The sequence below is a fragment of the Myxocyprinus asiaticus genome, chromosome 1 (assembly GCF_019703515.2).
Source record: "Myxocyprinus asiaticus isolate MX2 ecotype Aquarium Trade chromosome 1, UBuf_Myxa_2, whole genome shotgun sequence".
In the NCBI taxonomy this organism is placed as follows: domain Eukaryota; kingdom Metazoa; phylum Chordata; class Actinopteri; order Cypriniformes; family Catostomidae; genus Myxocyprinus; species Myxocyprinus asiaticus.
The window spans coordinates 19,535,674-19,562,566 of NC_059344.1; the positions used below are offsets into that span (position 1 = coordinate 19,535,674).

General features: G+C 38.2%; 2 protein-coding genes and 1 pseudogene across 2 annotated transcripts; 1 reads left to right on the top strand and 2 right to left on the bottom strand.

Moving 5' to 3' along the window:
• Positions 1–313: 313 nt before the first annotated feature.
• LOC127442617 (erythropoietin-like) lies at positions 314–10,223 on the bottom strand (annotated as a pseudogene).
• A 9,077-nt stretch (positions 10,224–19,300) lies between these two features.
• On the top strand, positions 19,301–20,457 carry LOC127446508 (ufm1-specific protease 1-like). The gene has a single exon (XM_051707482.1). It carries the CDS (start codon positions 19,425–19,427, stop codon positions 20,178–20,180), a length of 756 nt encoding a protein of 251 aa, XP_051563442.1. The 5' UTR covers positions 19,301–19,424; the 3' UTR covers positions 20,181–20,457.
• Positions 20,458–21,284: 827 nt separating this feature from the next.
• On the bottom strand, positions 21,285–22,840 carry LOC127446501 (endonuclease domain-containing 1 protein-like). Its single transcript, XM_051707469.1, has 2 exons — positions 22,401–22,840; positions 21,285–22,114 (listed from the first exon to the last, which is right to left on the bottom strand). The coding sequence occupies exons 1-2, from the start codon at positions 22,704–22,706 to the stop codon at positions 21,533–21,535; spliced, it is 888 nt and encodes a 295-aa protein (XP_051563429.1). The 5' UTR covers positions 22,707–22,840; the 3' UTR covers positions 21,285–21,532.
• Positions 22,841–26,893: the final 4,053 nt, after the last annotated feature.

Consider the following 26,893-nt stretch of genomic DNA (forward strand, 5'->3'; position numbering starts at 1 on the left):
AAAATGTGTTGCCTACATACTGTATATTCAGCTTTAATGTTGTGCTCACAGATGTGCAAGTTACCCATGCATTGGCACTGACACACCCCATACCAATACAGACACTGGCTTTTCGACTTGATGCTGATAACAGCTTGGATTGTCCTTTTTTCTTTGGCTCAGAGAACACAAAAACTGTTTTTTCCAAAAACTGTTTGAAAACAAGTCAAAGTACATTAACAAATCACTCCTTTTTGTTTTTATTGGCATTTTGCATACTGTCCCAACTTTTTTGGAATTGGGGTTGTAGAAGAAGAGAGAAACAAGACAAAAATGTGGTGCTCATTTTTTAATCAATTTATGGCTTTGGCATAATAAATGCCTAAATTTCTTACTACCATACCAACAAACGTTTTTGTTTTCACTTCTAAAATTCACCTTGGAATCACATATATTTACAGAATGGCAGAAGTGTATTGGATGATTCTCATGAGAGAGAAAAAATATAAACTTCCTCTCCTTGTTTTTATAGTTCTATTTTAGTTTTTTTACTAAGAATAATACTTTGTAACTGAATACCAAATTACGTTTTGAGGAAAGAACCACACACAACAGCAAAATAACAGGAAAAAACAGCTACAGACATATTTTGTTGCATTCCGGCAGTGACTGATTGACAGATGTAAAAAACAAAAAACAAAAAACCAGGGTATTTAGCAAAAAACATAAACAAGAATTACCAAAAAAGAAAAGAAAAAAGTGAAACAAAATGTCAACCTTACGATCATTTCCCAAAGGCAAAGGCAAATACACAGCATCGTGAGTGAAGTGGAAGTGAGGCAGGATGTTCGTCACACACACTAATCAATATTTTTCCTGGCAGTGGTGTTATCTGCACAAGACCGTGTTCTTCAACGCAATTCAGATGTGAGCAGCGATAATTAACACAGAGCCTCATCAGCTCTCACGAAAGCTTCCAATTCTCCCAACACGAGCAGCAATCTAGTCCTTCCTCCTTTTCACCCCAACAGACCCGTAACAATTCAGCATTACAACATTTTTTCCCCTGACCCTTTAAACATTCCCAGCAGCATTCTCAAAAGACAGACACACATACATATGCATTTACACTCATATACACTGAAATTAATATAAAACACAGTGCATAATTAACATTGATAAATACTCTTCACTATCAACAGTTCAACATTTGGAGGTGCTTGAGGCCATGGTAGATGGAGCAAGAGAGCTCTTCACCTGAATTATTTCAGAGACGAATCTGCAAAAGCCAGTGATTCCAACTCTAAGAAACAAGTCATCTGTATAAATAATGACAATGTAATAAGCGATAAAAAAAAATAATCATCATTTTTTTCACTTTTAAAGAGTCTGAGATAAACATTCTCAGTTGTGCTGGGCAATCAGTGCAGTCATGTGGGGAAAGAGGAGTGATTTCTTGCATTTGTTTTTCCTTTTGGTTGATTTTGCCAGTTAATGCAGGTCAGTTTGCAAATGCTTAACACACAGAGTAGAAAGCCTTAGTAATGCCATAGGGGCGCTTAGCATTCTGGGGGATGTAGTGTGTGGTGAGATTTCCCCTTATGATGTAATCTTTCAAAGTGCTTCAGCTCGCGATCATTTCTTCAGACTTCCGCGAAATATCCTCTATGACTCTATCATTTCCTATAAATTAATCTCAGTAATAGTCCATATCCTGCCTCCTGATATGAGGAGCTCCAATTAGCTTGGACCTTGCCCTTAAGTTTCTATCAGCTGACACCTTGATGACAGACAGGTGCATTCGCAAGCAGAAGGCGCACTTTTCCCCGCAGGAAGTTGATGTGGACCTTAAACAGCTCTGAGATCGAGGATACTTTCTGGGTCTCCTGGGCGTCTTCACCACTAGCTGGAGGCACATATTCCTAAGAGACACAGAGAGAGGGTGTAAGCTTGTCACATGTATTAAGTACTTTGCAATGTGTTAAAGAGTGTATATAAACTGCATAAGAGTTTTGAATTATACTCATAAATTACAGTTCAGCTATAGCTGAAAACAGCTTTATGTTGTGTGTTTCTTTGCTAAACACAAAAACACAACCACTATATGCTCTCTTCCTGAAGCTGTTACAAGTGTGTAATGATAAAAATAAATAAGATAATTAAAAAATTATATTTCTCTGATAATTTTTGGGTGGACATGGATTACACCACTCAAGTCCTCTGGATTATTGCCTTTAAATCCTTGAACAAAAATCCTTGAACAAAAAGACCTAATACATCCTTCAAATCTTTGTTTGTGTTTCGCAGAAGACAGAAAGTCATAAGAGTTTGAGACGGCATAATGGTAAGTAAATGAAGAGAGAATTATCATTTTTGGGTGAACTATTCCTTTAAATTCCCACTTTGGGCTCCAAAAAAGACTTTTCCATGACATTTCCATTACTTTTCAAGTTGTTTGTGGTTACTTTTTAAAAATCATTTTATAGATCATTTCACGGACATAAGCAATAACAAAGAATATCAACACTACTGTGCATGTCTGTTCCTGAAGCATTTCTGGTAGCTGTATTTTTATGACCCAGAACTGCCAAAGCAAATTGATTAGCGCGTACTTTTAGAGTCTAGCTAAAACAGAAAAAATTTGATATTTGCAAAAACAGAAAATAAACAATGAGGTGTCATTACTGGATCTTAAATAAGATTTTATTCATATAAAATCTCAGGACATTAAAGGTTTACCTGATATCATGTAGTCACTCAGTGTGTCTACACAAGAGAGGCTATGAGAGTGTATTGTAGTTTAGATGCTTACAATTATTTCCTCAGCAGAAAGGTCGGGAATATTTGATAGTTCCAATTACAATAAAAAAAATCTGTTAATACTGCAAGCTTGTGACTTGTGCAGCTTTATTAATTAAAATAGGAGGGATCTATAAGGTCACTTTTAGAGCACGTAAAGAAATACTCTGACCTAACTAGCTAGCTAGACTCTTTCGATCAAACCAATTAGTTGACAAAAACGTTGTTCAACTACTAGAGATAAAATGTGTTACAACATGGTTTACTTAATTAATAAGTTCATTAACACTATCCGTTTTTAATGAGTTTGACAACAAATGGAAAATATTCTAGGAACAAAGACGTAAATTCCCAAATCAATGAATATCATTATGAAATGGTCTATAGAGACTGCACATTGTCACATTTAAATGTGTTTTTGTTCATGTTTTGTGTAACGAAGTCAAGTCAAGTCTTGTCAAGTCGTTTATGTTTGTTATGTTTTGGATTCATGTTTTTGGTTATCACTTATGTAAATAAACTGCACTTGGGTTCTCACTTCATCATCATCTTCGTCTGCCTGTCATTACCAGCCAACGTTACACACATATAAAGAGCCATTTTTAGATGAGCATAACTAGAAAAAAATTATATTCCCTGTAGAAACTTCCATTACTGGAAATGACCATTATAAAATTCCCTGATATTTCCAGATTTGTACAAATTTTTTGGTAGTGGCTAAAATTTTGTTCTTTGTGTAATTTCATAAGCATTATATGGTTAATAAAGCAAGTAATTTCCCACACTGCATCCTAAAGCAAAACAGATTCTGAATCAGATATTTTAAATTCTTATAAAATTAGAAGTTCTATGGATTTTTCCCAAGGGACCTTTGTGACTCACCGGTATGCTGAGACTTCGCAGCACCTGTCTGATGCTGGCAATGTTTCTAATACTGGCATCTATGTGGGAGTGTAGCACATCAGTCTGATTAGATGCCAGTAATGAGCTGATGGCCTGGTTCAGCACCTGCAAGCCTGACTGGACCTCCTGAGCTTGCTCCTCTATCTGTTTTGACAGATACATATACTCATTAAACTCATTGATCCAAATATTAAAATTTCAGATTGTTACTCCTCCTGGAGCTTTCAAGCTGCAGCCACCAAACTTGGTACAGTCCTTTAGACTGATTAGACTAGATCTTAATACTGATTAAGATCTAAATTAGCATTCTATGTCCTTTCTAACTGATCACATTTTTGGTTTTCCTGTATCTGACCTTGAAAGTGGCCAAAATCTCATAGACACTGACATATCTATCTATCTGACCTTTTTTGTTGGACGTACAAAACCTTCGAAATTCTAGCTTTTAAAACGATTTTTAACTTTCAGACTACGCTTTGTCAAGACAGCATCAAAGTTTGTTCCTGATATTTAAAAAAAAAAAGGTCATTTGAATGTCTATTCTGATACTATTTATCCCTTTTCTGGCATTATTAAAGTGTTTAAAACTCTGACCTATGGCACATGAAAGAAATTTAAAAAATACATCCTTTTAAATTGAATGCATCTGAGTTACACACATTATTAGGTAAATGTATGAAATCAATAGTTTTATCACTTTAGCTGTTACTTTCATTTTAAATAAACTTTTGAGGAAGCTCAGCTTACCTGATGGACCACCACTGTGTATAACAACCAATAATATGCCTACACCCAATAGCAATAAAATTGGCAAGCACATTTTTAAAAGCATTTGATCTTTAAAAGAGCCACATATAAGAAAATTACTTACATTCATTGCTTCCCACACATCAAAATCAACTCTAGTCAGAGGAACAGTGAGGTTTGTTGCAATGCTGCAGTCATCCTTACAAGCTTTCTATGATGATGAGGCAGAACGTTCACAAAATGAGAATTTATCAAAGAGTGCTTGGAATTACAAATAAATGTATTTCTAAGAATCCAGCTTTAGCAGTTGTGTGCCTGTCTCTTACCATGGCAGCTTCTGCATCCCAGGCCTCTTTGATGAAATGGTCGAGGACGCGCAGGTCGCAGATGGGGCGTAATGGGTAGGACAGGCCGAGATGTGTCCACACCAGCACCATCAGCAGTAAGGCAAAGAGTCCTGACACACAAGAACAAATGAAGACCATTCAAAACGATACTTCAATCTATGGATGAGATAAAAAAAATAAATAAAAAAAATACCTAGAAAATGTGTGTTGCAAGAGGAAGGCAGTCAATTAGAAAAAAAAACTCTCACCCGTCCCAGAGCTTGTTCAGACCTGGCAAGACCTTGTCCACACTAATACGTTTTCAGTTAAAAACACAGTGCTCTGGAAAAGGCATTACTATTGCTATGGTTATGACTCTCATCTCCACTGGAATGGTGTTTTTATCCATTGAAAACTGAGACTTTTGAAAAAGGTTTCTGCTTATACTTTGGGAAACGATGACGTTAGGAAACGGAGTTTTCAACCGAAATGATATGTTTGGACATGGCCTATAATTATAATAATAATTTGTATTAATTATAATTTTATTTATTTATCACACACATACAGTGAAATTCTTTTTTTTTTCACATATCCCAGCCAAGCTGGGGTCAGAGTGCAGGGTCAGCTGTGATATGGCACCCCTGGAGCAGATAGGGTCAAGGACCTTGCTCAAGGGCCCAACAGTGGCATCTTGGTTGTGCTGGGGCTTGAACCCCTGACCTTCTGATCAATAACTCAGAGCCTTAACTGCTGAGCCACCACTGCCCCTAAGGAGCATGCAAGCCAGGACAACCACTATACAATCCATGGTTCCTTCCTACTGCACTCCACTCATTGCACTGCCATAGACAACACCTGTAGAAACTTGTAAAGACACAGATCTACAGAGAGTATTCTACCTCATTCATGACAAGTGCAATATTTGTTTCCTGTCTAGTGTACTTTATACTCAGTGTATACTACACATAATGCCACCAATACATAATGCCACCTCACTCTATATGACCAAAGATATTTTAGTACTCCTCTCTCATCCTGATGTAGATCTTTCCATGTCAACATATAAACACAGACATCCAAACTCAAGCTCCCCATCTTAATATTCCATCATTCATTCAAGCTTTGGCTGCCCTCCACTCCATTCGACATAAACTCAAAGACTTCAAAATCTTTATAAAATAAATAACTCACCCAAAAATTATAATTCTCTCATCATTTATTCACCCTTATGAGGCCTCAAACTCATTCTTATTTTTCCAGGGGGTTGGTGCCATGCATGAGCTATTGTCGACTTCCTATTCCTTGAAACGGCCCTGTGTGCTATACACATGCGCATGTGTCAAGTGCGAGGTTGTGTTATCAAGCTTCAAGACATGGATTAAACCACTCAAGTATTATTGATTGCTTTTATGATGCCTTCATGTCTTTTTTGGAGCTTGAAAGTGTTGGACCCATTGACTTTGTATTGACAAACAGATATCTTCATATCATATCTCCATTAAAATATCTTTGTTGGTGTTCCACAGAAGAAGGAAAGTCATATGAGTGACCTTCTGAGACAGCATAAAGGTGGTAAATGATGAGAGAATTATCTTTTTTTGGGTAAACTATTCCTTAAGTGCCATAATGTCCCATCTTCCTCTATAATAAACACCCTTAAGAAGTCTAATTTTGTAAATGGAAAGTCTTTTAGTGATGCTTGTGCTATTCAAAGTCCACTGATTGCATTCTTTGTTTGTACAAGGGTTGTCATCAAAAGAAATCAGTTACTTTAAAAACAGGCAAACAATGCATTAAATAAGATGATCAAATGACCAGTAACCAACATCATGACCTGTGAAAGGAGTCAAGATTGATAAGAGAAACATCTGAAAAGGCAATAAACCTAAACAAATTTTATTCATAAAGACACTCATGGAGACACACCCACACAATAAGGGCAGAACTTTCTAAACAGTGAATCTCTGTCCACCTGACATGGAACAAAATATTACACAGAGTGTTTGTGTATGTCTGGGCTGCAACTTCTAATCCTCTATCACATGCATGTCAGATTGTGTGAAAGCTAATGTGTGAGTCAAAGCAAAAATGCAACGATAAAAATACATATTTGCAGTGGCAACAAACTGTTTTCCAGAATAGGAGCCAAAATTCAGTAATCTTCTCCTATTACTTTCTTCTCATTATTCTGCTGAAGCCATCAGTATTGCATGGCAAATCAGTACTGAGTGAATGAGTATTCATCCTATGTAGCTTGTCATGTGGACATCTAGCATTTATTTCTTACTGGAACATTTTGAATGCAGTCTTTCAGCCTTAGTAGGCAATGATGCAGTAAGACTCTAATCAAAGCAGCTGTACCCTCTGGAGACACCCAGGCCATAATTGTGCACCTCTGGTCCTGTGTCTTACAGAGCGTCATGAAGCACTACAGATTGGGTCAAATGAGTATGGCAATAATCAGATTTTTCTACAGATGTAAACTCTGAGAAAAAAAATGTATGTGAATCTTTGTTTCTCTGCTGGCCTAAGCTTGATAAATCACATTACTGCTGATCTTGGCAGAGAATGGCCCCTTGTAACTAATGCAATAGAGGTTCTGTTTACACCATGACCCATCTAGAAACCAAGAACTGTTACAGAAACACATAGAGCATGCCTCAATGCTACAGAATGCACGTCCACCATGTAATCAGCCAATCCTTTGAAGCATTTCCTAGAACTAGATTTCATGTGACCAACTCTCTAACATTTTAAAGTCACATATTTAATTAAATGTAGGCAGAATGGCCTCCCACAGCTAAACATATAGATATTATCTCTGTAAACAGTGCTTTATTTCCTTTAGCCAGCCCCATCTCCATCACTCATTCAGTTATAGTGACCCATACTATTGAGGTCACTTGAAGACCACCGTGCATGGATTGTTATGCAATACATACAGTATATTATAATATACAGTACTGAGCAAAAGCTTTAGGATGTTGTAAAAAATGTTGTATAGTGAGGATGTTTTAAAAAATAAAGCCATGAATATTTTTTTTATCTATCAACAACTGTCATACAAAGTGCAGTAAACATAAAAAACTAAATCAATATTTGGTGTGGCCACACTATGCCAGCACCAGTTCTCTTAGGTACACTTGTGCATGGGTTTTCAAGGTTGTTGGCACATAGTTTGTTCCAAGCATCTTAGAGAACTTGCCACAGTTCTATGTATTTAGGCTGTCTCAGTTGCTTCTGTCTCTTCATGCAATCCCAGACTGACTCAATGATGCTGAGATCAGGGTTCTGTGGGTGCCATGCCATCTGTTGCAGGATTCCTTGTTCTACTCTGTTCTGTTTGCAAAAGGAATTTTTGGAAATCTTAAATTGATATGTCCTATTGACACAATAAAGCAGAAGATATAATATAACCATCTTACAATTTTTTTTTTTTTTTTTAAACATCTAATGTGTCTATAAGACTTTGGCACAGTACTGTATACATAAGTAAAAAGTGTCTGCCAAGAGTATAAATATATATGTAACAGAGAGCATAATTTGAAATCTTAATTGTGTTTTCACAACAGGCCTTTTCAATTATAAAAATAAAAGCCATGTAAAGATGCTAAAATTTGTATTCACTTGTAATATTCACTTGTTTGAGGTTGATTATTTTAGGTTAGAGCCTCTAAGTTACTTGAAGAAGAATGTGGTAACCCTCCATATCCTTGCACAAACACGTACACTTGAGCACTTTGTCGTTGAATGAGAAAGTGATAGAAACAGGAAAAGGAGGAGACACTATCCCATGCAGTCTCACTGTTTGGCATAGGGCACAGCCAACCACAGTGTCCATGAGTTTAAGAGCTTTAAGTTAGGATCTTAGCCAATGTTAAAGGTAACAGGGAAAGTGCCAACACTAAATGCCAACTAGAGTCTATTATCTGCCTTGCAAGAGACAGCACAGACACAATGTCAAGCCTTACCCTTGGTAAAACAAAAGACCTTGACCTATGCTAAGAAAAGAAAAATATGACTTTGATATATTTCAGTACCAATACATTGACTGTGTGAACAAAAATCCACCACAGAACTGGATTTTTCAGCAATGTTGACTTTGGTAATAGAAATCCATATAAGCTTTATCATGACAAAGAGTACCTCCACTTGAAAACTTATTCCTTAAATTAAATACATTTCAGCTCTTCTAGATTCAACATGATGTACTGTATAATATATCTTGCAATAAAATATCTCCTTATTACTTTCTTGTATGTTGAGATAAATTAAAATATTTTTCTTTTTACAATGTAAACCAGAAGCTATTATGGTCGCTTATCATAAATCACATATAATCACTTATTATTTCCTAAGCTTTTTCTGCAAAGTCACTGTCTCACTTTCAGAACAAAATTTTAAGGTTCATTGTCGACTTTTGATGATTCAGCAATTTTGTATTGAGCGAGCTGCTTCCCTTGTAATGTAAAGCTTATGCTTTAATAAAGATGCCAGGTCATGCATGGGAAAATCCGACACAACGGAATTACAAGAAAGTAGCCTACTGAGAGTTCAATGTACTCTGTTGTCTAATTATCTTCATCACTTACTTTATGAAAAAAAAAATTCTTTGTTTCCCAATCATCAATGTGACGACTCACTCAGAGGGAATCAAAGCTTTTGACATTAAGTCAGTGATTTCAATTGATTCTATTGTTAAAATTATATTACCGGTAAAATACTGTAACAGGAATGGAGGAATACATATTTTACCTCTCGTCGAACAAATGGTGTAATTTACGTTTATCGTTTTAAGTTTAACTTATTGCTTACTTTTCAATGCATTCAATAAAAATGTACCGCTAAAACGACGAAATGTAATTTAAAACAATACAAAGAAATAAAAGCAATAATTTGCACGTGTGACCGTTACCAAAGGGCTACTGCTACACGCACAAGAGTGTAACAATTTAATTATAAATATACAAAATAGAATCTTACCTGAACTGTGAAACATTCGCAAAGCAACTTGGCATTTTTCAAAAACATGATTAAAAACGACAACTCTCAAGCAAAGACAGCTCAACTAGATGTACAAAAGACATCGATAGACTGGAACACAGACGCATCCAGCTCTAAGTACTCTCTGTGAGAAGCACACAGGATCAAATACAATGACATCGTCCCTTCCCACGTACAGCGACCCGAGGCTTTGCATCACCCTATTGACAAGCTTTCTATGAATGTATAGTCACCCTCACACCACGAAAGAGATATCGCGATTAGGCAGAAAAGTTGGAGAGGTCCCACTAATGCCAAGCTAGAGGTGGAGAATGTTCCACACGTGTGACAGCTACACAATTTTGAACCTCAGGTGATTTTATTTATTTATTTATTTTATTTACTCACTGGGTAACTGCATCTCAGAATCTAGTCTCTTACAGCATCCTCTCCGATTTGTCCATGGCTCCGTCTATTGCCCATTAATTGCAACCGAAACTTTTTAAGGTATTGTCAGCACTCATCGGTTCCGTACTTATTTGTTTATTTTAAATTCATGACTTTAAAAATAAAATTTCAATATAACAGCTCAGTCTCGTGATAGTTATCTGATCAACTTCCTGTTTTGGAAAGGTTTAGTCTTTCATTGTTACTCATATAATAATATCTGTTTTCTCAAAATAATCCTCAAAAGTAAATAGTGTCCTTTCAAAACAGGCTTCCTTGTGGGGCAATTTCTATAATCTTTTAACTGCATTTTAAATTTGGCAGATTTCCAGACTGGGGTGATACAAAAAATTGAAACAATACTCAGAATTATATATTGATTAGACATATTTGTGCTTACTTACAAAGTTTTGTTCAGGAAGGCTGTTTTACACATTCACACTCAGCAAATCTTGTGAATACTGTCAACATTTAAACAGCATATATAATATTTTAATATTTAATAGATTTTATGCTAGTATGCTAGCACTTCGGAGATGAAGCTTCAATCTTGATTGGACTCAAGATGGCGCCGAGTATGGCTGCTGCGTTTTGAGCTCCGACACAACATAGTAGTTTTTTGTTTGTTTTGTTTACAATTCATATGTTTTTTGTCTTGGATGTTGTCTGCCTTATGTTGTTTGACAGACAAACACTTTTGGACATTGGTTCTGCAATTACACACCATAAACCGGACTTCAAATTCCTCGATGCCGACCCGCTGTTTACAAACATGTCGGAGCCCTTTGTCTGGGCTGCCCGGCCAAGGAAACGCAAGAGGAAAAGGGGAAACAGAGCCGGCGTTCTCATCAGAGTAAGACGTCGTGCAAATCGACCCCTGCTACCCACTATTCTATTGGCAAATGTTCAGTCTCTGGATAACAAGCTCTGCGAGCTGAAAGCGCGGATCTCTTTCCAACAAGAGACGAGGGACTGCTGCATTATCTGCCTTACAGAAACTTGGATGTCTGCGGAGATTCCAGACTCAGCCATTGAACCCGCGGGGTTCTCCGTGCACCGAGCGGACAGAGTGAAAGACCTCTCAGGTAAAAGCAGAGGTGGTGGTGTATGTTTTATGATCAACAAATCCTGGTGTGATCAGAGGAACGTACATTTTATCAAGTCTTACTGCTCTCCTGATCTAGAATTTCTCATGCTTCTGTGTCGACCATTCTGGCTACCGAGGGAATTCACAGCGTTCATTATCACTGCTGTGTACATCCCGCCACAAGCCGACACAGACCGGGCACTCAAGGAACTGTACGGGATTATAAGCAAGCAGGAAACCGCGCACACTGAGGCTGCGTTCATTGTGACAGGGGACTTTAACAAAGTCAATCTCAAATCAGTCGCACCAAAATACCACCAACACATTAGTTTTAACACACGAGGGGACCGGGTTTTGGACCACTGCTACTCTCCCTTCCGGGATGGCTACAAATCCCTCCCCCGCCCACCATTTGGCAAATCGGACCACTCTTCCATTCTGCTTCTGCCTGCTTACAGGCAGAAACTGAAACAGGAAGCACCCATCCTCAGAACGATCCAGTGCTGGTCGGACCAATCAGACTCTACGCTACAAGACTGTTTTGATCACGCAGACTGGGAGATGTTCCGGTCCACCTCTGATGACGACATCGAGCTTTACGCTGATAGCGTAACGTGTTTCATCAGAAAGTGCGTAGAGGACGTCGTTCCGATCAAAACAATACGGATCTACCCGAACCAGAAACCTTGGAATAATAGCGATGTTCGCGCGGCACTTGATGCGCGGACCTCCGCTTTTAATTCCGGGAACGCGGAGGAGCATAAACAAGCCAGTTATGCCCTGAGAACAGCAAAACGCCAGTACAGGGACAAGATTGAAGGACAGTTCAACACCACCAACTCTAGAAGCATGTGGCAGGGAATTAACATCATCACGGACTTTAAAGGGAATAAAAACTGAACACCTCTGCCTCTCTCCCGGATGAGCTAAATACTTTTTATGCTCCTTTCGAGGGAAATAACAACGCCCCCGTGGAGAGAGCTCTCGCGGCCGAAGCTACAGAGGTTAGTTCACTCTCCGTCTCTGTAGCGGATGTAACCCGATCCTTCCGACGGGTGAATATCCGCAAAGCCGTGGGTCCAGACGGCATTCTGGGCCGCGTCATCAGAGCGTGTGCGAACCAACTAGCTGGTGTTTTTACGGACATTTTCAACCTTTCCCTCTACTTGTCTGTGGTCCCCACATGCTTTAAAACGTCCACCATTGTGCCTGTTCCAAAGCAATCAAAAATCACTTGCTTAAATGACTGGTGTCCTGTTGCTCTGACCCCCATCATCAGCAAATGCTTTGAGAGACAAATCAGAGATTACATCTGCTCTGTGCTACCTCCATCACTGGACCCATTGCAGTTTGCTTACCGCAACAACCGCTCCACTGATGATGCCATTGCATCCACAATACACTTTGCTCTCCCACCTGGAAAAAAAGAACACTTATGTGAGAATGCTGTTTGTAGACTACAGCTCAGCATTCAACACCATAGTGCCCTCCAAGCTTTATGTGAAACTCCGGGCTCTGGGTTTAAACAGCCCTGCAAAGGGTGGTGCGAACTGCCAGACACATCATCGGAGGTGAGCTTCCCTCCTTCCAGGACATATATACCAGGCGGTGTGTGAAAAATCTCGGAGGATCATCAGAGACTCCAGCCACCCGAGCCATGGGCTGTTCTCACTGCTACCATCAGGCAGGCGGTATCACAGCATCAGGACCCGCACCAGCCGACTTCATGATAGCTTCTTCCCCCAAGCAATCAGACTTTTTAACTCTTGATCTCTCATGATCAAATACACCAGCACTGCACTTTATTACTCTTATTATCTCACACTGGACTGTCAGAAATTATATTCTCTCTTAACAATGCACTGGCAACTTACTATCAACCAGCAGCCTGAATGTCAATACAGTACAATACAACCTACTGTATATTTTATATATAGTATATATACTATTTTTATTGTATAATGTTTATTCTATATTGTGTGTATTGTATACTGTACATTGTATGTTATTATTTGTATATTGTGTTGTGTGTAAATATGGGTATATTAATTTTAAATTGTGTTGTGTAAATTTGATGTTTATTGTAGACTGGTATATGTCTCATCACTGTCACGACTACTATGTTGCTCGAACTGCACCCAAGAATTTCACACACTATTGCACTTGTGTATATGGTTGTGTGACAATAAAAGTGATTTGATTTGATTTCAACCCAAAAAGATGGCGGATCCAGGGCTGGATTAATCTGGCATACCAGGCATTTTCCCGGTGGGCCAACGCACTTTGGGGCCGATCAGGGGCAGACTGGCCATCGAGAGAACCGGGACTAAGCTGAAATGAGCCGCCACGTTATGCAGAACGGGCCACAAAACAGCGCCGCGATATGCCGAAGGGGGCAGCGATATGCAGAAAAGGACAGCGAAAACACCACATATTAAAAATGGTTATAAGGAGTTGGTCATTGAGAATTATTACAAACTTGATTGTTATTAAATCTAATTTACATGAGGAGGGGGACCTGAATATGGTATTTAATGTACACTGAAAGAAACCCAAGCCTCAAACTTTAAGGTGGGGTTACAGCTTGTACTTATAAGGTTCACAATTGAGGTTCAACATCTGTCAATCAGTTTTATTATTGTTAAAGGAAAAAAAACTAAAAAAACTAAATGAAAACATTTTCATTAACTGAAATAATTGAAAATAATTGGGAAAAACTGAAACCAGTATAATATTAGACAGTAACAACTTAGAACATTTTATTAGACAATAAAATAAAAAAATAAAAAAATAAAGAAAATAAAAATATTAACCCTGCTGTATTTTTTTTTTTTTTTTTTAGGATAATCAATATTATACATTTCTCCAGCTGTAGAAATGAAATGGTTTTGTAAATCCAAGAATAAATAATTGTTTTCTTATGTTTATAAAATTATGCCAAATATCCTTTACTGACATATTTCCAGCATCTCTGCCTTTTTGCAGTTCACAGGACTATTAAAACAATTTGGATATCACTGTATATTATTTCCTCTGTTTTAGTAAACATCGGAATAATAAGGTGTTTGCACACACACAGACAAGTTTTTTATCGCCTATGTCACCATGTTTGTTGTCATGGCTCTAAGTCCTTTCAAATCGTTTGTTGTCTTGTTTGATCAAACTACTGTTTGCTAACTGCCTGAGCCAAACTGAGAGCGGGGAGAGACAAGGTACGTGCTGTAGAACATGTGTCATGGCTGGAGAGGGGGCGAAGGCGGGGGCGTCTCGGCATAGTGACTCCGAGGCTTGGACCCTGTCACTGAAACTGGGATGATTAAAAAATAGAGGGTGGTTATGTGTGGGAGTGAGACCCAAGGACACCCCTTCTCTCTTTTCTAAATAAACAAAGACAGCCAGGAGTCGGTGATGCAGAGATAGATAGTGAGAAGGGAAAGAGAGAGAATAAGAGGGAGATCTGCATAGTAAATAGAGATTCTTGAATGGGAAGAGAGCCAGATAAGGCTCCTCATTTCAGGTCTAGTGGCGCGCCACAAGACAGGAAACTCACATGAAAGAATGGGGGACGGGGAGGTCGGAGCCACTAAGGTGGCCTGTCGGAAGTTATTGTTTCAGAGTAAGAAGCGTCCAGAATTAATAATCACGAGTTCATTGGGTATTGCTTTAATGCAGCTGTTTTCACTTGAGATTCTCTGTACACCCCACTTGGTAAGTTAACTTATCAACTATACATTATTGCATAAGTTCTCCAAGTCATTTATCACCTCATCATGTGGAGGGCAAACATGTTCTATACAGTCCAAATTTCACTTAAAAATGTTTTTCTGTCCTTCTGGAAGAATTTTGTATTTATCAGTAAACACAACGTTATGTAATAAATATTTAAATAAGTTCAAATGGGATGACCCATAACTAGCTTTGGGCTTTCAAAAGTATTATACTGTGATATATGGCAATGTCTTACAATATTCTAACAATGCAGAATGTATTGGTGTCATGGGGATGGATTAAAAGGTGATGCTCCTTCTTCATGACAAGATAAGAGTTTACTGGTCAAAAGGGGAAACCTGCAGCTCGATAAGATTTTTGGCCGGATTCTCCCATGCATAGTCTGCTGGTGGCTCTGTTGCTCTAAACAACCCCATGTCTGACTGATTGTTTAAGGAAGACCTCTTCCTCTTGCACTGGACCCTGCTGTCCACCCCTTCATCTTCAGCTATAAATACATTGGTCTTTAGGCGGTGTGGGTATTTTAATAAACTGGATAAAGCTTTGTCAACTGATAAAATCCACACTTTACAATGACAGATTGCCAAATATTTTTGGCTGGAAGCATATGGGTATATTTCTAGCTTTGGCCTTTGCTCACTCCAGTAGTCAGGAAATAAATAGAAATTCTCATTATCTTTGGCACTAGCACAAAAGTGTATCTTTGTTATTTTTTTTTTTTTATTATTTTCACTCAAATCTTTCTATTTAATACAATTCAATGTAATTTCACATTTCATCCACATCGTCCACCAGCTTACAGACCGACTTTCCCAAAACATAAATAACTTGCATTTGGCATTCCTAATTTTGCAGTCATAGTTCCAATAGTACCACAAGGAAATATGTAATGAGGTCATTTGAAAAGCCCATCTGGTGATAAAATCTGGTGATCAGTTTGGACAGTCCTGCATAGTTTTGGACTGGTTATAATTTAAATACTGGAGATTCATTACTTTGCTTCTGAAATTAACATAGAGACACACAAAGCTAATTTTTCAAGGCATTTAGCTGGTGTAAAAAGAAGATTATTCAAAAATATACTGTCCACAATGTCACAAAGCAAACATTTCTTTCATACCCCAACAAACACAGGTTAGCATCATTTTAAAATTAGTTGATGGACTTGTTTTGTATACTCTACCACTGGCATACTTATTGCAATTAGATCAGTACTGCTTGTTTTGCCTTTTGCACAGACATAAAGCAGATGAATGCTAATCATATCTCAATGCCAAAATCACTGTTAAACCATTCAGAGACTGAATGACAGCCTGCTAATGGACAAAAAGAAATCCTGGTGTCATTTCATGAATGAACATAGCATTATCTAAACAACTGATTTAGTGGTGCCAATAATGCAGTTATAAGTATCTTACATAATATTACATATATTCATAATACACATCAACAAAAATGCTCATCTTGTGAGCTTAGTAAGATTTTGGCAACAACTTGAAAACATTTTCAAATCAAGTTTTGGCAACAATTTAATCAACTTTGGTCAGTAATTACAGTATATTGTTGATTTCAGTATGCTTTTTTGTTATGCTATTTTTTAGAACACATTCAGAAAAAGATGCAAAAATAAAAAATAAAATAAATAAATAAAAAAAACTCACCTACAGTTTTCCAGACAGTCTTGTGTCCAGCTTGAGTCATAACTACACAGTTTTACCTCTCTAGGTACTGGAGTTTATTTTTCAATTCTGACCAGTGCTTTTTTGCATCAGGGATTTGAAATTTAACTAAGCTTCGGAATTCCTTCCATCTACAGATTTGTGACTGATCTTAAGTGTTCATCTTGAGTCCATCTTAAGTCAAAACATTCAATTTTGGGCCAGCATTCACATATCCCTTATCATGCATTGTTTATCGTGGTCTATTGTTTGACCCCATGATCTGTTTTTATACATACTGATGTTTTGTTGTGTCGCCCTTTTCTACCTGCTATGTCTGTGACCTTGTTTTAGAAATAGTTTAAGCAACTTTCAATTATAAAGGCCCTATCTCTTCACATGATCTGTAACATATCATGTAATTTTCCACTTTCCATACAGTTCCATACAACATACAGATCAAGTCATTTACTGAAACAATTATGGGCAGGAAGCGTCACCTCATGCATACAGCAACATGCATAGACAATATAATAGGACAAAAAAAAAACAAAAAACAACAACAACAAAAAAAAAAAAAAAAAAAAAACAGCCATGTTTATCAAACCTTTTGTTTATATTCATTAAGGTTGTGGTTTTCTTTCACAATGGCATGCAATCTGTCCAGAAATATTTTGAGATTTGTTCTTGCATTGGAGCTGTACTGGCTGAGTAGTTTGAGATAGGTCTACTACTCTGGTTTCTATGGTACATGAGTTTTGTTTATTGTCACGTGTATGGGAAATGGTCAAAGGAGGATGCAGAATGACTCTGCTGTCCATGTGTTTCTGTCCATAAGGAAACAACTTAAAGGAACAGTTCACCCAAAAGTGGAAATTGTCTCATCATTTAAGCCCAGTTCACACAGCAAACAGCATTGTCGCTTGGTGTCGCTAGACTCTACAATCAATGTCGCTGATGGGCATTCCTCCTGCTGTTGCTTTAATGTTATTGTTGGACTGTACATCTGGCCATAGTAGTTTTGGAAATTCTGATTACAGATTGTACTGCCGGTAAAACTAAAATCTCGTTCTAATTTGACAAGGAATCATTTATGTTGCTTCTAAAAAATAATATTTTGCAGGGGAGAGTGTTTTTATATAACCTGCAGCAGTGCTCAATGCATCGTAACATGAACCATGTGGATGAGAAACAGATAAATATTTAAGTCCTTTTCTACTATAAATCACCACTCTCACATTTCTATTATTATATATTTTTTCTTTTTGTTTTTTGTTTTTTTGGCGATTTGCATTCTTCGTGCATTTTGCCACCTACTGGACAGGGAGAAGAATTTTTAGTAAACAAGGACATAAACATAGAACTGTTTCTCACCCACACCTGTAATATTGCTTCTGAAGATATAGAAATCACTACTGGAGTTTTATGGATTAATTTTATGCTGCCTTTATGTGCTTTTTGGAGCTTCAAAGTTCTGGCCACCATTCACTTGCATTGTATGGACCAACAGAGTTGAAATATTCTTCTGAAAATGTTTCATTTGTGTTCTGCAGAAGAATAAAAGTCATACACATCTGAGTTGGCATGACGGTGAGTAAATTATGATATCATTTTCATTTTTTGAATAACTATCCCTTCAAATAAATAATTAGGCTGTAACCTCCGAGCACAATGTTTTGATGATAATCCCATGGATTAGAAAGGTAAACTTTGACAACTCTGGTAACAGAGGCAACAAAAAATACATAGCATTTCCTGAAACATATGACAGTGATTATTTAAGAATTACAATTACGCCAGTCGTACATCTTACATTTTGAATAACTCATAACAACGTACCTTCTTCATAGCTTAGACCAGACTGAGGGTCAAAATCAAACATTTATCTCAGTGCCGTTTTGTCCCCGGAGTGTCTACGGGTCTATTTCCAAAAGCACTGGCTCCCTCTGCTGGTGTGTAAGCGGACTGACAGCACAGCTACAGTGCCCTAAAACAATGCAATAGAGCCAGCTAGCATAATTACGCACCAGTAAACAGACGTAAAAAGGGAAAGATTTCAAGGTATTGTGGCGCTTTTTAAAATCCAAATTAAAAACAGGCAACTACGCATAAACTGTCCATTGACCACTGTTGGTACCCTGTTTGCACCGACCGACCTGGTTTAGGTTTCGTGACCTTACTTTTTTTGCTTAACGCATATTTATCTGTAAACTTTGTACACATTTACAATTTCTGTTTAACAACATTAAGAGCAAAATAAGTATTTTTTATCATACATTTAAATGTACAAACACGTTCATTTTAAAACAAGCACTTAAATACTTAAAAGTGTTTAGAGTCACATAAACGTCCTTTAAGCCTCATCAAAAATGGCAAATAAGCCATTAAAATGTAAATATTTAAATCCTGAAGATTGTCTCGCGCTCAGTCAACGCTTTTTCTTTTTATTGTTGTATCCATAGATTTATGTTTATCATTTCGTTGTTGTTGTTTTTTAACGTCTTGGTAGATTAATGTAAATAATTTTAGTGTGTGTAATGCATAAACGTTGAGCGATTCCTCAAGAGCGCGAATTTGAGGCGGAACTGTTTCAGAACGAGTTTGTAACACGGGGATGAGTTTCGTGGATGGACCTCCTTTTCCCTTTGCTCCCTTTGTGGTATTTATGTAGACGGCAGAAATAGAGAGATTTGTTTTGTGTGTGTGTGTGTGTACTGTAGTTGATCATTGCTAATATACATTTGGGCCTAGACCACTAACAAAATGCAGGAGACCGAACAAACAGGGATAACTCAGAAAACCGAGTGTATAGATTGGGGTGGACAGAATTGTGGACAAACTCGGATGACAGTCAATAACAAAACCTGGAAGGATACATTAGTAAAGAACGCCCTTGATGGACTGCCCCTGCCATCTCCAGACTGTGACAGATGCTCAGTCATATCGGGAGAGTGTCTCTATTACCATTATGGTTGTGATGGAAAGGATGACAGAGGTTGGGGTTGCGGATACAGGACTATTCAGACCATGTCTTCATGGTTGTGTCTTAATCAGTCTCTCAGTGTGAGTCCCAAACACCCTCCTAGCCTTTCTGAAATCCAACAAACTTTGGTGAAAATAGGGGACAAGCCTGATTCATTTTTGGGTTCCAGGGAGTGGATAGGCACGTTTGAGGCAAGTCTTGTTCTTGACCAGCTCTTTGATGTTCCCTGCCGCATTGTGCATGTGCGGTATGGCAAGGAGCTTGAGCAAGCTGTGGAGGACCTCCATAAACACTTCCTTACACACGGGTCACCTGTAATGATGGGAGGAGACAGGGATAACTCTTCTAAGGGTGTCTTAGGGGTGTGCACAGGAATACGGGGGAGCTACCTGCTTGTGATGGATCCACACTATTTTGGCTGTCCTTTAGATAAAAACTCTGTGCAAAAGCAGGGCTGGGTTTCATGGAAAGCAGTTGGTTCTCTGGATCAGTGCTCTTTCTACAATCTTTGTCTGCCTCTTACTGCAAAGAAGTGATCATGTTTGCAGTGATAATGTTATCACAACATATATTAGGGGCAGTGGTGGCTCAGCGGTTAAGGCTCTGGGTTACTGATCAGAAGGTCAGGGGTTCAAGCCCCAGCACTGCCAAGATGCCACTGTTGGGCCCTTGAGCAAGGCCCTTGACCCTGTCTGCTCCAGGGGTGCCATATCATGGCTGACCCTGCACTCTGACCCCAGCCTAGCTGGGCTATGTGAAAAAGAAGAATTTCACTGTATATGTGTGATAAATAAAGAAAATTAAATCATTGTGGAGATTCTACAAATAAATTCCTCTTGTCTATATTTTGACCTGTCTTCCAACAGGCTGTGTCTTAACTTTGAGATACAGATGGAATGAATGCAGAGCTTACATAAAATTCTGAATTTCTCCATGGGGATAGATAATGTGTATGCCGATTTGTTTTTCTGTCAGTTTCATCCTACCAAATTTGAATGTGATGTATGGTGTAGAAAAATAATAATTTCTCCATGGGGATAAATAAAGTAGGGCTATACAGTATGTCTATTTGTTGTCTTTTTCTTCCCACCAAATATTAATAAAATGGCTAAATAAAATGGTATAGACTTCCATGCTCATTGTCCCCCTGCATAGTGCATGTTTAAGATAAACCTCAAAGTTATGCTAAGCAAGAACAAAGAAATATTTGACTATAAAACCATGAAAACAAACTAATAAATGAAGCACATTACTGGGCAAAAAGCATTCAACTTTATTTTGATATATTTCTTTGCACAGATAAGATTCTTACACGTTAAGACAATTTTAATGTTATGTCACGCTGTTATTTGCTTTCATTTAAGTAATTTAACCAAAATTGAAAATGGGATTCAAGTTTCATATGGTGATCACATGATATTGTGAAAAACTTTCAGATGCAGCCTGTAATGAAAAGTAAAGATCAAAACTTGCTCAGTTGTCCTGTTGAATTATTTTTTTTTTAAATTATTTTTTACAACAGATATCGCTAATCTAAAGAAAGCAGTAATTTACCAGCATCTCACACTTACAACCAAGACCAATCTGGACCTCTTGTTTCCCTAAAACTTTGAATAGGAGGTCAAGGAATACACAATGGCTGATAAATTATATTTTTATTAATAATTTATAAGTGGCTAATGAATATAACATTCATCATTTTAATGTAATAAGTAATAGTAATAAAAATGATATAATCTCTAATCTCAAGGGGTTTAAAGGCCTTTGTGAAATTAATTAAAACATTTAAGGTGTGTCTTAAGTAAATGCAACCCCACAAATTTTAAATTTTACCATATATATTAAGATCTCTGATGATAATGAACCCATTTGATTGGTTTGTAACCCCCTACGAGTCAGACACACAGTCGCTGTAAAAGACCTGGAAGTTCCTATCCACCTGCATTTTGCCCTTGAGAAATTTCTCCAGATTCTTGATTGGAACCTCCACTATCTGGTTGTTCACACGATCATTGAGGCCATAGGCACCAAATGCCGGAAACTTGTAGCGCTCTGAGTAAGGAGCGTTGTGATCATAATCTGTGCAGCAATAAGCTGTCCATATGTACTCCGGGATGGCTACACGATCCAGGTTATCACGCCGGATCATGTTACCAGACGTTGTCACCCCAGTGATCACATAAGCCTTACCGTGGCAAAAATTATTGAGCCGTTTGCGGATCGCATCTTCCTGTGTGCTCCAGGGACCAATACTGAACTCCCTTATCAGGGGAACCACATTGGTCAAGGTGTATGTGGCGGCCTTGTCCAGCGGGTCTGCTTGATGCTGATCTGGGTTCAGTTGGCCACGTTCATATTGGATCACATCAGCATAGTCTTCCAACACAGCCTGTGTGTCTTCAAAGTTTCTGTGCATGAAGGATGACTGGGGGAAGGGTTCCATGCTACTGCTACCTTTTTCAATAGCCAGCTGTACAGAATGAGATAGATAGGTGATGAAGAGTAGGGCAAGATAGATTTACAGTCCCAGAAGTTTAAAGAGAAAGGAAGGCTGGGGAACGAAGTTAACACCCACACTAGATTTACTGTAAACATAACAAAGTAAAGAATGCCCAGATCACATTTAAATGGTTCAGAAGAGAAATATTCAACATCTCTATTCTGTATAATTGTTTTAGTGAAACAGATCTCAAACCAGTGTATTTTTCAGGTAGTTTAAGAGAAGTTATCCAATATGTTGTTCTTCACATACTCACCTGTGGTTCAAACATCCAGGGAACATCTACTCGTTTCTCCCCATCTGATTTCTTGAAGGTGTAGGCTGAGTAGATGGGAATATGTTTTTTGGGGTCATAGAAGGTGATGAAGCGAGGCTTGTCCATGTATCGCTGGCAAATCTTTTTTAATGAGGTACTAAGGTAGCCTTTTGGTGGAGTGCCCATATAAAGAAAATCCTTACAGCTCTCTACGTGGTTGAAGTCATCCACCACTCCAGCCTGTGATCTCAATACCAAAGACAGCAGTGGGATCAGCAAAGCTACAGAAAGGCAACTGAGCTTCATGTTATTCCACAGAGTTTTCAGTTGTTGACTCTTTTCTGTGAAATCTTCTTTGGTCTGTTCAAAGTAGGACAGTATCACAACAAATGATTTCAGAAAAAGGTTGCTCCTTTCTCTGGCTGTTCACTGTTTCCTAGTTTGTCTTCATTTCATTTCAACTTCTGGTAGGAGGAGAATACAACGACAGGCTGATTTCAGCCCTGATTAACCAACCATTGTATGTGCTCATGCAGAGAACATGCAAAACCATGCTTGTTGAATTTGATTGCCTACTGTAGTGAAGATCTAACTGAAGAACACCATCATCTGACATAGTGAATATCACCATATGGTGATAGTCTATCACCAAGTCTTTTTCAAGTTTTTTCTTAAAAAGTCATGTATTTTGTAAAAGCTGTCTTCTATGAATGTTCTCTGCCTTTACGCAAATTAATATTGGCATCCTAGCATAGCAATGTTTTGTGAGAATTTTTTATTTTTATTTTTATTTTTTTTAGATATCATGAATGTTGTGCAAATGCACGTAAGGGTCGTCTTCTGATAGAGAGGTGGAAAAAAGAAGTGAGTGTGTGACGATCACATGCTTGTCATCTCTTAGCAACTGCAAGAGCTGGATATATCAGCAACTCTTCTTTCTTTAGGAAGGGCATGTTTGAGTATGTGTGGCAGGAAATATGTTGCAAATATGAACATCAATACAATTCAAATAGAGATAAGAATCCTAAAAACGCCATTTGTTTTGACGCAGAAAGATTTACAGCTCTCAACTCAACTGATATGCAGCTGTATTGCTGTATTTGTAGAGTGAAATATTAATATTAAAATATACACAATGTGTTTGATTATCTGTTCATCCAATGCGTGGAATGGAAATGTTGGTTGCACTTTACAGTACACAAGAAAGTACTGAGTAATATTAGGTAACTACACTTACTTATATGGGTTAGGGTTGGGGCTAGGTTTTGGGTTAGTACCTAGTAATTACTGTAGTTTTTGTAATTATATAGTATGTAAATGTAGAATAGTTCTGTTTAACTGTAGGTAACAAATACTTCATGTGTCCTTTTATTAAGGCTCCTTGGGTTTGCTAAATTAAACACTGATAGTACACAATGTTAGTGATCACCCTGGGCTTCTTTTGTGATCTTAATCCAAAAGTCTGTGATTAGCTCAGCCTCTGCAACAGATTCAGTCACACAATGCACCTCAATTTGTGTATTCTTACTATATCAATAATTGACATAGTGGTTGTGGGTGTGGTTTAAAGCAGGGGTGCTGTCAATTAATATATTTTGTATTTGTTTTGTATAGAATTGTTTTTTGTTATTAACATTTTTTTATTGATTCCAAGACAGACAAGAATACATTTAACCACAAAATAACCCTTTATAACCCCCACCCACCCACCACCCGCCCGCACAAATATAAAATAAGTAAATACCCACATATAAACAGACACACAAATAGTACATAAAAAAAAGACAAAGTTCAACATATAGTGAAAGAAGAAGAAAAAAAAAAGAAAAAAAAATTGTCTCCCTCCACTGCCCCACACTAGGACCTCTCCAAATGAGACAAATAACTGCCCCATTTTCTGCCATAACTCGACAGGTTCCCCTGCTGTCTGGAAGTCATCTCCTCGAAAGCTGCCACTTTACCCAACTCGGTGCACCACTCACGAAATGAGGGTGCATCAGCTGACTTCCAACCCCTAAGGATTAGCTGTCTGCCAATCATCACGCTGGTTAGTACCCAGCTTTTCATATATTTATCTCCTATATTCAGGACCCCTCCATCACCCAAAATACAAAGTCTGGGGCAAAATGAAAACTGAGTGTCTAGTACGTCACACACAAAACACTGAATCCTCAACCAAAATTTCTGAATCTTAATACAACCCCAAAAAACATGGGTTATGTCCCTGTCTTCTGACTGGCATCGCCAGCAGGTGGCTGAATCTTTAAGACCAATCCTGTACAATCTAGAGGGAGTCCAATAAAATCTGTGTAAAATCTTAAATTGCATGAGGCGAACCCTTGCATCTCTAGATGCAGACTTTATGTTGTTTAGAATCCTTGCCCACACTCCCTCCTCCAATAACAAATTTAAATCTTCCTCCCATAATCTTTTGAGAGAATTTAAAACTCCGTCCCCCAGACTCTGAATTAACAGGGAGTAATACACTGATGCCTCATGACCCTTCCCAAAAGCAGCAATCACCACTTCCAGAGTAGCTGCTGCTCTAGGGGGGTGTATGCTACTCCCAAAAACAGAGCAGAGCAGGTGGCGTAGCAGTAAATACTTATAAAATTGAGATCTGGGAATCCCAAAATGTTGAATCAAATTTTCAAAAGGTCTCATTACTCCACCCTCATACAGGTCACCAAGTGTATTAACCCCCCTCACAATCCACTCTGACCTGCAGAAAGGGGACTTATTAATACATAGTTTAGGGTTCAGCCATATGCTCGAGGCTACGATTAAATAAGTATCAGAATTAAACACTCTGGACACTTTTGTCCATATCGAGTGCAAATGCAAAATAACGGGGTGCGACTTAACCTCTCCAGCTAGTTTAATCGAAAGGCTTTGCAGTGGCAAGATAGGGGCAAGAACTTCCTTTTCATTACAAAACCAGGGAGGAGCTCTCTCAGGTGGAAGTGACCAATGAACCAAATGTCTAAGACTGAATGCATAGTAATAAAACAAAATCTTGGGTAGGCCTAATCCACCTTTGTCAATCGGCCTATGTAATTTACTGAAATTTAACCTGGGACATTTACCATTCCAAATGAAGTACTTCGCGATGCTATCAAATTGCTTGAAATAAGAGAGGGGGACATCTACAGGGAGAGATTGTAGCAGGTAGTTACATTTTGGAATACAATTCATTTTAATAACATTAACCTTCCCAATCATCGATAAGTGTAACGAAGCCCACCTGTCCACATCATTCGAAAACCTTTTTATTAAGGGATCAAAATTAACTCTGACTAAATCAGACAAATTTGCTGGGAATAAAATTCCCAAATACTTAATTCCCTGTTTGGGCCACTGGAAGGCACCTGGCTGGAAGGCCGTTACTGGACAGTACACTGTCAAAGCCAAAGCTTCGGATTTAGACCAATTGACTTTGTATCCTGAGAATTTGGAAAAGGAGTTAATAATTCTGTGGAGGCAAGGCATAGATCTAGTGGGGTCAGAGACTAATAATAAAATATCATCTGCATAAAGCAGAAGCTTATGCGCCACACCTCCCGCCGTCACCCCTGGAAAATCATCCTCCTTTCTTATCGCGGCTGCTAGTGGTTCCAGGGCAAGACAGAACAATAATGGGGAAAGAGGGCAACCCTGCCGGGTGCCCCTATCCAGAGTAAAATAATTTGAAATTAACCCATTTATTTGTACCGCTGCTACAGGGTGTCTATAAAGTAACTTAATCCAACCAATAAATGTACTCCCAAACCCATACCTTTCCAAAATCTTAAAAAGATAATCCCATTCTACCATATCAAACGCCTTTTCGGCGTCAAAAGAGATGGCAGCAACTGGAGATTGATCATTCGCTACTGACCACATAATATTGATGAGCCGCCTGATGTTATCAGAAGAGCTACGGCCTCGAATAAACCCCACCTGATCTATATGTATAAGTGATGTCATAACTTTACTTAATCAATTAGCCAGAATTTTGGACAACATTTTTACATCAACTGGATCAGGGAAATTGGGTGGTAACTTTTACACTCGCTTGGATCTTTGTCCTTTTTTAAAATCAGACTGATCCGGGCTTGTGTCATGGTTGGCGGAAGCTTTCCGTTCTTTAATGATTCCGTATAAACTTCTAACAAAAGTGGAGCCAGTTCTGTAGCAAAAGATTTGAAAAACTCAGAGGAAAAGCCATCAGGCCCCGGAGCCTTGCCAGTAGGCAAGGTTTTAATTACCTCATCAAGCTCCTCCAAGGTTATCTCAGAATCAAGAGAATTTTTTTTGCTCAGTTGTCAGTTTAGGGAGATCTAATGGTTCCACAAAGTTCTTAATGCCTTCATCAGTGGATGAAGATGTGGAACCATAGAGATCAAGATAGAACTCTTTAAAGGCATTATTAATATCAATAGCCGAGGTAAATATTTCACCACAAGCAGATTTCACTGAGGGAATGATAGAAAAAGACTCTCTCTGCTTTATAT

Bases quoted from the DNA above. Each gene is read 5' to 3' on its own strand.
- LOC127446508 (XM_051707482.1), top strand. From the start codon at position 19,425: ATGCAGGAGACCGAACAAACAGGGATAACTCAGAAAACCGAGTGTATA.
- LOC127446501 (XM_051707469.1), bottom strand. From the start codon at position 22,706: ATGAAGCTCAGTTGCCTTTCTGTAGCTTTGCTGATCCCACTGCTGTCT. The intron at 22,115-22,400 runs GTGAGTATGTGA...CATTCTGTACAG, and splicing joins CCTGGATGTTTGAACCACAG to CTGGCTATTGAAAAAGGTAG.